General features: G+C 42.3%; 1 protein-coding gene across 2 annotated transcripts; it reads left to right on the top strand.

Annotated features, from left to right (window-relative positions):
• The first annotated feature begins 531 nt into the window (after positions 1-531).
• On the top strand, positions 532-12416 carry LOC101164560 (complement C1q-like protein 2). 2 transcript variants are annotated; one of them, XM_011478376.4, is made up of 3 exons: positions 532-1004; positions 11651-11785; positions 11868-12416. In XM_011478376.4, exons 1-3 carry the CDS (start codon positions 629-631, stop codon positions 12152-12154), a joined length of 798 nt encoding a protein of 265 aa, XP_011476678.2. In that variant the 5' UTR covers positions 532-628; the 3' UTR covers positions 12155-12416. The 2 variants fall into 2 exon arrangements, with proteins under 2 accessions (XP_011476678.2, XP_023813197.1); XM_023957429.2 differs by lacking the exon at positions 532-1004 and adding an exon at positions 11208-11581.
• Positions 12417-13524: the final 1108 nt, after the last annotated feature.

The raw sequence follows: 13524 nt of genomic DNA, 5'->3' as shown, positions 1-13524 counted from the left end.
AATTTTAAAATGATTATACCATATTGACCTAATGGTGTCGGTTTGATAAAGGATGTTGTAAAAATTAGTCTTGAAATGCAAGGATTTTGGTTGTAATTCAGTGAGTCTTGAACATGGTTTATGCACACTTAGCAGCAGATGTTAGTGCCACCTGCTGACCAATAAGTGTAAAAGTTAAAATGTACACTGTCTGAAGTTACATCACCTGTTTACAGGGAGGGGTAAAAAAGAGATGTGATTCCACTTGACAGATGTTTATAATTTATTCTGTTACTGATTAGTATTCCAAGTCAGTCTGCAAACAACAAAAGATCCATCTCATCTCAACACAAATAGCACATACTGACCTGCTTAGAATAAAATAAATTACATAAAAAAGAAAACTGACTGAGTGTGTCATTACAAACATAAACTCCTTTTGACATGCAAAATATAATTAAATCTGCTTTAAACCAAATCAACGTCACTTCTTAGGAAACGTGACAACAGTGACATCTAGCGACCAAGAAGACCAAGCACGGGCGACTTCCGGAATGCCGGCATAGAGGAGACACGCTCAGTCTGAAGCTCCCGCACTCGGGTCACTAAAAACTCCACAAACTCGAAAAAAAACAACAGAAAAGAAGATATGAGTGGAGGAAACACGCTGCGGAAAAGCCAAAGAAAAAAAAAAGAAGTGAACGAGCTGACCGAACCAGAAAATATCGAGCACGAGATGGAAGAAGCGGCCAGCGAAGCTAACTCGGACAACGAAAACCAGCGAAGCCACAGCGACACAAAGCTAATGCTAGACGGGCTAGCAAAAATTAGCGCTCAGATCCATGACTTGGACACAGAGCTGCGAGGGACAAAGAACGAACTGAAACAGGAAATATCTTCCCTCAGGCAAGATATGGACCGACAGTTCAAGGAGCACCACAACACTCTGAAAAATCAAAAAGCAGACCTAGCTGAAGCCCAGACACGCATCGCAACTTTGGAGGAGAGCAACATGGAGGCGAACGGTGAGCTAAAAACAATGCAAAAACAGATGCAACTTCTGCGGGACAAGGTTACGGAATCTGAAGCCAGAGCCCGGAGAAATAACATCAGAATCTTCGGGCTACCAGAAGAAGTTGAAGGGGGCTCAATTATAACTTATCAAAACGATTTGTTTAAAAAAGAGCTTCTCATACCGGCGGACTTTGATCCTCAGATGCAGCGCGCACACAGAACCCCCCCGATGAAACCCAAAGCAGGCCAGCGCCCGAGGCATGTCGTGGTCAATTTCTTAAGTTTTGCAACGAAAGACACGATCCTGAAGAAAGCATGGCAAAAGAAAATAAAAGTGAACGATCAGCTCATCCAGTTTGACCATGACTACCCAGCAGAAATTGTACAAAAAAGGCGCTCATACTCGGACATTACAGGGGTTGACATAGCCCAGAAATTTGCACTGGCCCACAGGGCCAGTAGTTTTTGAAAGTTACTGGCCCGACACCGCGCATAGCGGGACCCGCCGCTCCGCAGGTGCTTGCAACTTTAGGGGGGTCCGGGGGCATGCCCCCCCGGAAACTTTTAATATGGTACAATTTGGTGCATTCTGGTGACATCACTTATTTCTACACTTTTCAATGACTGAAAATAGACCATATCAAACTTAAATCACCTCTAGTCTGTTTCAGATGTTTTGAAGAGAGCACTGCAGTGTAGTAGGTAACACTAGTTCAGAAGTTTTCATGGTGCTTCTAACGGCAAATATCGCAATAAATCATAAACCTTAAATGTGTTAAAACAATCTAATGGCAGCTTGAACCATTTAACGAATCAAATAAATCCCTTAATGCATTTGACCAATCGGATGGACGCCTTCACATTGTTGACCAATCAGATGGAGCCCTGTTATGTTAGATGTTTGTAACCTATGTCAACGAGGGTCATTTGGAGTATAATTTTTAAACTGGGAATGGTTATTTGGTTATTTTGCTGTTTGTTTATATACCGCAAATTATATCGTTATCGCAATTTTAATCTCTGATATCGCATATCGCGAGTTTTCCTCATATTGTGCAGGTCTAACTGAGATCATTCAGCTAACTAGAAATACTTACTGCTTACAGTGTTGTAAAGAAAAACAAAATTAAGTAGTTTAACATTCTACTGCATTTGAGTCTGAGATTCAGGTATTTGGAGTTGCCTTTGATTCTTTGACATTCAGCTTAAAGCTTAGTGGATACAGTTTCATCTTCAATGCATTCATTAAATATCTTGCTGTCCATACTACTAATTATACCCATTACTCCATCTAACATATTCCTTTCTATTCCTGCCATGTCTTCCACATCTCTGACATGCTTCAGTCTCTCTTCAGTGACGGTGTCGGATTTATAATCAAATGTAATAATAACCCACTGGCTTGTGCCTTCGTTGTTGCTGTTTAACACTGTTTTGTATTGAATTGTTACATTCAATAAAGTTTGAAAAAAAAAAAGTAGTGAGCGCGTGCCGCGTGGTGCTCGGCAGTGAAAGCCGCGCGCGCGCAGGCGGGAGAGAAGGAGAAGTGATCAAAGGTTTCCCATAGAAACCCTTGAAGTCTGAACACAGGACTAGCAGAAAAACTAAATTATGAAGATGAGGTAAATCTACACGTTTTCGCAAAATTTACTTTATTGAAAAAGGTGAAGAATGTATAAACCGTTAGATATTTTAGTGGCCCGAGCGGACAAGTGAAAAGTAAAGTCTTGTGGTCCGCACTGCTCGAAAAACAGGACCGGGCCAGCGGACAAATGGCTATGTCGAGCCCTGCATTAAAAAAGTTCTGAAGGAGCGGGGAATCCGTTTTCAAACCCCATACACAAGGCTGAGGATTCATTGGAAAGAAGGCGTACAAAGCTACAACAGCGCGATGGAAGCGGCGGAAGACATTAAGAAGAGAGGGATCGATGTCAACACTCCAAGCAGCGAAAGCAGCAGGGGACCGGACCGGACCCAAGCAGCAGAGGGATGGCAGCGCGTCGGAGGGACAGCGCGGCGTGCACAAGAGAGGCTCCAGGAATACCAGAGGAAATAACCACAGGGAATCCGTAAATGGAGTAAAATTAAACAAAAAAGGCCGAGACGGAGCTCACAGACTGAGGAGGAAGGAACGTTGGACAAAGCTAGACTTATGTCTAGAGGCAGGCTCCCATCTGGAATGAGGACATCCTGCCCACTCACCAACGGGGACGAGAGAGGAGAGATGGATCATCTTTTCTCCATGTGGAAGTCACAATTTATGTTTGTGTTCAGGTATTACAGTTTTTTACAATTTTTGTTTGCATGGTCACGGTCTAGGTGCATAAATATGATTGTTATAAGACAAAATGTGTAGTTTGAGTATTGCCTCGTTAAATGTGAATGGGTTAACCACACCCAAAAAGAGGGGGATAATTCTGCAAAAATTAAAAAAAGAAAATATACAATTAGCTCTATTGCAAGAAACCCATTTAAATGATCAAGAACACGAGAAACTTAAAAAACTAGGATTCAGAAATACATATTACAGTTCATACAAACAAAGCCGCAAACGAGGAGTCGCTATTCTGATATCAAACAGAACTCAGTTTGAGACTGACAAAGTCATAAAGGGGAAGGACGGGCAGTACATCATTGTTAAAGGACGAATGGGAGATGCAGTTTTGACAATAGTCAATGTATACGCCCCACCTGAAAGTGATAAACAGTTTTTTAAATCCCTGTTTAACGTTATTGCTGAAGAGGCCGAGGGTATATTAATCTGCGGAGGAGACTTCAATGTAGCCTTAAACTTTAAATTAGACACAACTAGTAAACATAAACATAAAAAGACTATTGCCAAATTTGTTAAATTATCCATGGAAGAACTGGGATTGCTGGATGTGTGGAGAAGCTTAAACCCCCGTAAGAAAGCTTACACACATTACTCCGCAAGTCACAAAGTACATTCACGAATAGACTATTTCTTTGTTTTTAAATCAGATATTAATAGAGTGGAAGAATGTAAAATTGAGGGTGCAGATGTGTCTGACCATAATATCCAGCACATGAAAATAAATATATCAAATAGGAAGAAACAAACAACATAGAGACTGAACGTTGGGATTTTGAATAATGAAACAATTATAAAGGACATAAAAACCGACATAAAACAATATATGGATGACAATGACAATGGAGCGGTAGACCCTACAGTGCTATGGGATGCTCTTAAAGCAGTAATTAGAGGAAAACTAATAGCGAAAACAGCATGGTTGCGGAAAAAGAGAATTCAAAAATATGAAGAATACTCGGTAAAATTAAAAGAACTCGAACAGCAGCTTATAAATAAAAATACAACAGAAATATACCAACAAATACAAAATATTAAAAAACAAATCAACCACATATTAGAGGACGAAATAGAAAAAAAGATGATTTATTTCAAACAAAGCTATCAGGAAGTAGGGCCTAAATCAACAAAATTACTAGCCAAAAGAATTAAAAAACAACAAACTCTGAATACAATCTATGAAATCCTTGATCCCGAAACCAATAAAGTAAAAAAATAATCCAGAGGAAATTGAAAGAATATTCACTAATTACTATAAAAAGCTATATTCACATCCTCCTTCAGCCTGTGAACAAGATAAAAGAAGCTTTCTGGAAAATATAGATCTGCCATTTATCGGATTAAATCAAAATAAACTACTTACAGCTGAAATTACCACAGAGGAAATATTAAAAACTATAAGCTCTTTGAAAAACAATAAATCACCAGGCAGCGACGGGTTCCCAGCTGAATGGTATAAAATATTTAAAGATGAGCTGACTCCAATATTACACAAATCTTTGAACTGGACCCTACAAAATAATAAAATGCCTATTTCCTGGTCCGAAGCAATTATTTCAGTTCTGTTGAAACCAGGGAAAAACTAGCAGTTGTGCGCCAATTATAGGCCTATTTCAGTACTAAATATAGATTACAAAATCTACACGTCTATAATCTGTAACAGGATAAACACATTTTTACCTGACATTATTGATGAGGACCAGACGAGATTCATAAAAAGTCGCCAGACACACGATAACATTAGAAGAACCCTACATGTAACTGAAAGAGCCCAAAGAGAACATATAAGTACAGTTCTCTTAAGTATTGATGCGGAAAAAGCTTTTGACTGCGTTAATTGGGAATTTTTATTCTTAGTTTTAGAAAAAATGGGATTTAATAACAAATCGGTTGAAATTATAAAAACAATATATTCACAACCAACGGCTAAAATTAAAATAAACGGGAATTTAACAGGAACATTTAAATTGGAAAGATCCACTAGGCAGGGTTGTGGACTCTCCCCAACTCTGTTTGCTCTTTTTATTGAGCCTCTGGCACAGGCAATCCGAGAAAAACCCGAAATTAAAGGAGTTTCAATGAATGGCGTTGAACATAAAATAGGATTGTTTGCGGATGACTTAATAGCGTACCTCGAACAACCAGAATCATCAATTCCACAATTTATGAAACTGTTGGGAACATTTGAAAATTTATCGGGATATAAAATAAATATTTCAAAAACTCAGACTCTAACATTCAACTATGTTCCCTCTGAATACATTAGAAACAACTTTAAATTCAATTGGAATATGAAAAGTATTAAATACCTAGGAGTAGAAATAATACAAGACTTTCAACATATAAACATTAAAAATTATTCAGAAGTACAAGACAAGATAAAGAAAGACATAGAAAGATGGTCAACACTCCCACTAGATTTCAGCTCTAGAATCGAAATAGTGAAAATGAACATATTGCCGTGGTTTTTATTTTTATTTCAAGCTCTACCAGCACAGGTCTCCAACACCCAATTTGCAACGTGGGACAAAACAATATCCAGATTCATATGGGACAATAAAAGATCCAGAATATGCAAAAAAATTAAAATGGGTAGCATATGACAGGCAATTTAAACCAGCAGAATATGATCAGACCTTTAAATATTGGACTACAAAAGGAATAACAGCATGGTGCTTGCTAGAAAAGGACGGACAGCTGGAGAGTTTTGAGAACTTGACTAAACAATTTCACCTTGAAAAACAGGATTTTTTTCAGATACTTACAAATGAGAAACTACCATAAGAAAGCAATACAGAGCGACTCCTCTGGGGATGAAGGCGGGATAGTTCACACAATAACAAAGACATATAAAGACAACAATGCTAGATTGATTAGTATGCTGTATAAATCATTGATGGAATATGACGAAAACACAACTTTGAAAGTAAAAGATAACTGGGAAAGAGAATTAAACATAAGGATAACTGAACAGGATTGGTTAGATATGTGGAGACACCACCATACCACCACTGGATCTCGAACGTGGAGAGAGTTTGCCTGGAAAAACCTTATTAGATTTTCCATAACACCTAAACTGAAAAACAAACATTTGAAAACAAATCAGAGCTGTTGGCGCGGATGTGGAGAAATAAATGTTGACCACTCTCATGTATTTTGGAAATGTCAGAATTTAACAGGATTTTGGAAGATGGTGGGTGATCTCACATGCAAAGTGCTGGGATACAAAATTCCTTTGTTGCCAGAACTGTTTTATCTGTACATGTTTTCAGGAAACTTAATCCACCAAAGTGACAAATATTTATTTAAAGTTATGTCACTAGCCGCCAAAAAAACAATAACCAGAAACTGGGGCACTACGGAGATCCCTTCAAAGGAGCAATGGACTTCAACAATCAACAATATGTATTCAATGGAATTAATAACATACAGGCTGAAGCTGCAAGAGGCACAATTACACCAAAAGTGGAAGAAATGGACACTGTACAACAGATAGACATATGAAACACCTAGACTTGACCTTTTTCTTTTCTCTCTTTTTTTTGTGATGTTTGAGATTTGTGTTCATGTTACAAAAACTAATAAAAATAAAGTTATAAAAAAAAGAAAATAACAGCACAAATAAAATGAGGAATGCACATTTACAAACAGATTCAAACACGTTTGGTCAGTTACTCAATACTGAAAATACAGCAACTGGAATGAACCAAGGAAGTAAGACATGGTTCTTCGGCACCTAGAATCTCACTATGCGTGGGGCCCTGCTCGGGGGGCAGCGACGCTGGATGGGCTGCCCATCTACGCCTGGGGCTGGGATCGGCCCTTCCCTGGCTCTGGGACGGGACGGGCCAACCCTCTTGGGGCCCCCGGTCGCTCTGGGTGTCATCCGCTTTGGCTGCGGGGTCTGGGGTGGGGTGGGGGGCTTGTCGGCCCTGTCCTGTGGGGGGTCGTTCTGGGGGGGGTTGACGGGTTGGGGTCTCTTCTGGGGCAATCGGCGGTTGCCCCAGCCGGTTGGCTACCTCGGTCCCGTCAAGGCCTGACCAGAGCTCTTCTAGGGCCAGCGTTTGGGAGTGGGGGCCTGGGCTTGCTCCGGGGGGGGGCGCTTTCTGGCTCCTCTCTCTCTCTGTGGGGTGGGTGGTGCTGGGCCTGGGGTGTCTGCGCCTCCGGGGGTGGGGCCCCTGGGCTGGGTGGGCCTGGCCCCTTTGCTGGGGGGGGGGAGACGGCTGTTAGACCACCGGGGGACAGTCTACCAGCTGTCCCCAACTTACCCCCTTCCTCATATAACCTCATATTAGGGTGAGGGGGGGGGGGTTTAGCCTGCAATGCGCCCTGGGGGGGATTACTTGGCGGTGGCCCCCCTCCTATGGTTGCCTTTCGGTTTTATTTGCACCTTAGACATGTAGGGCCCTTGGTAGGGGGGGTGCTTGGACATCACTGTCAGTAAGCAGCAGATGTCCTCCTAGCACCCTACCCGCCAATTTTAACCGCACCTTAGACATTTAGGGCCCCTTGGTGGGGAGGGTGAGGGGACATCACTGTGAGTAATCAGGAGATGTCCCCTTAGTGCCCTACCCGCCATTTTTAACTGCACCCCACTTAGTACAGACACCCCTCCCCCCTCAATATATACATTCCAACATAAACACACACACACCCTCTCAAACACACATACACGCACAAACATTTTGCAAGGAAGGTGGGACCTAGGACCATCTGTCCCCTACCCCTTCCCTGGTGGGGGGTACGGGCCCCTCGGCAACGGCGGCCGTGTCCCCTGGGTGCCAGCTTCCTGGACCCGGCGGTGCTCTCTCCGCGCGGGGGGGGGGGGTTCACATTACATCCGAGCCGGGGGCGTCCTTCTCCGGTGGGGCCCTGCGTTGGGCTCTCCCGGCGCGGCGGGGGGGCTGCTCTCCTGGTTGGGTTGGGGCGGCGCTCTCTTTCCCTCCGTGCCTCCCTGCTCTCTGGCTCTGGGGGCCTCGCGGCAGTCGTGCTGGCCCTGGCTTGGGTGGCAGGCTTGGTCGCCCGGGGGGCAGTTGTTCCCTGCCTGCTCCCGTGTGGCGTTGGGGGGATTCCGGCTGCCGCTGCTGCTGCGGCGGGGGTCTTGGGGTGGGGATGGCTGGGCACTCTCCCTCTTTCTTTTCACATTCCACCATCCATTTTAGAGGAACATAAACACTCACCTGAGCACAGGTGCTAGCTCACCTTTGCACTAACAGTTTGCATGATTGAATGACTGAAATATTTCACACTAGTTGGTTTTAAGGCATAAGTATGCGTGTGAACACTATCTGTTTTGTGTACATGTCGACATGTGGACATTTTTGCAGCTAGCAGGTGTGTTGATAACATTTCAGTGGGTGTGTGTGGACAGGCCCTGCCCTTTTTGTACTACATTTGAACCTTACCGTAATGATAAACAACCAGTAAACTTATAAGTAACACCATGAATCTTTATGCTGCTTCATGGTCTTATCCCCCCTCCCCTCCTATTATCACCCTCCTACCCCCCTCTCTCTAACGTCCCTCTCTCTTCTTCCCTTCTTTCCTTTTCCGTCCGGTCCAACACCCAAGATTTTCAAACATGGTTGAAATTAATAAAGTTCGGCCTCAATTACAAAAGGGGTTTATTCAGACATACCTCTGGTTTGTATGAAGATTAATAACCCCTATTGTTAAAGTAAAATATGTCCAACACAAGATGCCCTCAGCTCTCATCTGCCTGCCCAGCTGTTGGACAGGACAAAAAAAAAAAAGAATCTCACTATGCTGCTGACCCAAAGCACATAAAAAACAGGAACTGCCTCGATAAAACCAGAAACCACAGAAGAAGAAGAAGAACTCGACATCACATTCTGTGATCATCATCAACAGTAGGCTGAGCCTTCACTTCAGCAACACCAAATGGGCAAGGCACATTTTCTTTAAATAAAACATAAAGTACCAACTCAAACTAATCTTCCCCAGATGGCAATGCAGGTAACATAACTAAATGAGCTACTGGTCAGGTATACACATGTCCGTTTATCTAAACATTAACCAACTGGATGTGTCCATCATCACTCTAATGAATCTTGACAACTCTATATTTGTAAAGAGTTCTGAAGTGGCTGAATGCCGTTTCTGTCCAGTTTGCAGGATGAGGAAGTATTCCTGAAGGAATCTTGCCCAAAAGTGGTCAGCAAGTACCTGTGAGTGCTGTCAACGTCTCCGACTCAGGATCTTTGTGTTTGGATAGACTCAATTTATTCAATTTTTGCATTGTACTACATTTTTTTAAAAAACCATTATCTCCGGATAGATAGATTTGACCTAAATATGGAGATTCTGTATATGCATACATGCTCCTGACCACTTGGCTATATTGTCCTTGAAAAATATTTTAATGGATCTGGGTAAGTAAAGGTAAATAATCATAAACTTTTCACTAAAGGGGAACTTGGTGTAAATAAATGCAAAATGATGTTGACGTGATCGATGAACATGTAGGTCAGAAAAAAACAATGCCTGTTACGTCAGAAGGAAAGGACGATTTCATGATGAGGAAATTTTTGTTGATGAGCTTTGACAACCAACTTTAACACTGACCTACAAAATAAATGAAAACATTTTGTTTTTTTCTTTCATCCATCACTCTTTCTACCTTGTACTTGTCAGGGTGGAATTGGGTGAAACTGGACTTGTCAGATCAGATGACTTTTGTTCTCCGCTCCTGCTCATTCCAGTCTTTACTGGGCAAACAGACACCTTGTTAGTTTGCTCATAGATTTGTTTTCACTACAAAGAAGTTTATCTTGGGCTAAACCTTTTTTTCTAAAGCTTGTTTGATTCTTTTTCACCTAAAAGGCTGAAAGAGCATGCACTTACTTTCGCAATCAAGGTCAACACACTATAAAGATGAGGGTTCGGCATTATCCCTCATATATCAAGGAGTCCTCAAAAGTCTAATTTCTTTGTTTACAGGCAACTATTTATTCCAAAACTCAAGCAACTAACTTAATGTTATCTAGGTTAGTAGCTTATGGAGCCCCCCAGGTGCCAGTGGTTAAAAAAGAAAATTGATTTATCAATTGAGGTCGTACTGTTGCGCAATCGTGCGCATGCACACATTGCTTAGAGACTTCCGTTGGTAGTTTATTCATACATGACTGGTGTTTGACCTGCAGGAAGTGTTTGGGGACCTGCGACTAATGATGACGTCACACTATTTGATTGGCTGTATGTTGGTCCAATGACGTGTAAGATAGTGATTGGTGTGGACTAATTACAGTACGACCGTGGAACAAATTGCGAGTTCTTTTGAAAGCAAACAAATCTGTGGCATAGAGCCAGATGATCTGGGGGGTATTCCAGAAGACACAATTAAACTACCCTGACTTTAACCCTGAACTCTGAATTCACATGATTGTTTGCACGGTTTCTCAGGACTGTTCATTCAAAGCCGCCTCCGCCCGTCCCAAAGCCCGTCTCTGCCTGGATGTACAGTTCTTCTGAGTCCGGCAGCCCGCTCATGCAGAACAGGCGAACGGACTGCGCACACTGTAACAAGCACCCTCCCCTGCCTGCAAACAGAAGCTACGAGTCCAACTGCTCTGCTTAGGGATGTGCACATGCAACTTGCGTGCAAGCACGATTAAGCAATACAAGGACAATTTATTCATATGTAGACACGGTTTACTGATCTCTGCGCACGTATATCAGATTTTTTTTTTTTAACAACTGGCACTTGTAGAGCTCAGAGAAGCCATGCCAAAGTAGTTGATTTCAAAGACTTTTTTATTTTAATTGTTCACTTTGACTTGGACTAACTAAAACCTATTAAGTAAATATTGCCTAACATTTGTCTTCCCACACTGGGAAAATCATTTATCTCATCTTCAACCTCTTGAGGATTTTACAGCAACTCAGAGCAAAAGGGGGAGGTCCTGAAACTGGAATTTGTTGTTTTGCACAATGTCAAAAAGCATAAAAGGCGAGAGAATTCTCAACACAATCAAAAACACAAGACAGCAAAAATGGAGAAGATTGTCCTGGTTATGATGTTGGGCTGCTGCTTCTGTGTTACTGAAAACAATGAAAAAGGTGGTCAAAACTCTGGATCAACAAGCTCAGGCGACATCTGTTGCTTTACAACCATTGCTCAAACTGTCGGCGCGCTGGGGGAGAAAGTGGCAAACATGGCAGACAAGATAACACTTTTGGAGACCAGAGTCCAAAACTCTGACAGAGAAGTGCTGGAGCTCCGGAGCCTCATTGGAGGTAAACATGTGCTATTGAAATTATGTGCCGGAGTGAATTCTAACTCTTGATGTTTTTTGGTCATTCCAGGTACTCCACGGGTGGCTTTCTCTGCGGCTCTAAGGGATTCTGGCTCTGGGAACATTGGACCTTTTACCACTTCTACTCCACTTAAGTATAAAAGGATTTTTTCCAACTATGGTGATTGCTACAACCCTTCCACAGGTATGCACTAAAACAGAGCAAATTAAAAGATTTACATTGATGTAAACCCAAACAGAGTAATCAAGTATCCGTATTTGTACAGGAGTCTTCACTGCAACGGTCAACGGGGTGTACTTCTTCAGATTCTCCATGTTTAATAACCTCAGTCCCACTCCCAACTCTGTTGTTATACTTAAAAAGAATGATCAGCTGTTGACAGCTGTCTGGGACGTCAGCGGAACTGACAGCAATGACATGGGAAGCAACGCTGTGGTCATTCCACTGAAGGTGGGAGACAACGTCTATGTGGAACTGCAGGAAAACAGGCTTGTCTATGATGACGGGGCAAACTATAACACCTTCAGTGGTTTTCTGCTCTTCCCTGTGTAATTAGATTTTCACACTTTGAATTCATTTTAAAATAATTATACCATATTGAACGAATGGTGTCGGTTTGATGAAGGATGTATCAAAAATTAACTTTGAAATGCAAGGATTTTGGGTTTTATTCAGTGAGTCTTGAACATGGTTTATCCCCACTAAGCAGCAAATGCTACTGCCACCTGCTGACCAATCACTGTAAAAGACAAAACATACTCTGTTTTAAGCTACAGCACCTGCTTTTTGTAACAATAAAATCTGTCCAACACAAGAGGTCTTCAGTTCTTATTTGTTTGCTCAGCTGCTGGACAGGACAAGTTTAAAACAAGACTCATAAAAAAACATGTCATCATGGTTTCAAATCCTTCAGAGCTCCCAAGGGTCCCCCTTCCTAAACCAGTATATGTTCAGACCCGTCTAAAGATCTCCGGAGAACATCTATATGATCCAGAGGAGGATTGGAAGAAGGAAATGTGATCTGATATAACCAAAAACTATTAGGTATTAATGCCACTTACCGTGTTGGGCATTAATACCTAAGGAAGAATATTAAGTTGCTTCTCAAAAAACCATGGGCATTGTGAAGCATGAAGGAGTGGCAACATTTTAAAGTTCTGGAGTGGTTTGGCCCAGCAAAGTCCGGTTCAATATCAGAAAAAATTTTCATGGACCGCAGCAATGCTAAGAGGCTGAGAGAGAACTTTTATTTTGGTACATATGACACTGTACATCACACAGGTGTCTTCATCCTCTCCCCTTCCCACACTCATGGTGCAAAAAAGAAGTAAACACAACAGGCAGAAATAACTACGGTAATAAATAAGGGTGAAACAACAAAACTGCTAGATGAAAGGACACATAGGAAAAAAAGAAACTTCAGTCCCACTCCCAACTCTGTAAGTTTTAAAAAGAGTGATCAGTTGTTGACGTCTGTCTGAGATGTCAGCGGAACCGACAGCAATGACATGGGAAGCAACGCTGTAGTCATCCCACTGAAGGTGGGAGACAACGTCTATGTGGAACTGTGGGAAAACAGGCTTGTCTATGATGACGGGGCGAACTATAACACCTTCAGTCAACTACCCCTGGCTGCAGCCTGCAGAAGTGTCTCCGGCTCGACTCGCGCCTTTGACTGTCCCCACAACCACGGCTGGATGAAGCTCGTCTGCTGGACTTTTATATATGTAGTTGTAGATTTAGATAAGTTAATTCTTCTCTAAGAGTTCTGGTAAATCGTCTGTCCGTCCTGGGGGAGGATCCCTCCTTCATGTGGGCACCCCTGAGGTTTCTTCGTTTTTTCCGGAATCCGGTTTTTTTGGGAGTTTTTCCTTACCGCGAAGGGGGGTCTAAGGGCAGGGATGCCAGTATAGCTTAGTCAG

Source organism: Oryzias latipes, chromosome 8, assembly GCF_053564925.1.
Source record: "Oryzias latipes strain Hd-rR chromosome 8, Olatipes_Hd-rR_3.1".
Taxonomy (NCBI): Eukaryota; Metazoa; Chordata; class Actinopteri; order Beloniformes; family Adrianichthyidae; genus Oryzias; species Oryzias latipes.
This window is presented reverse-complemented; position numbering and strand designations above follow the sequence as displayed.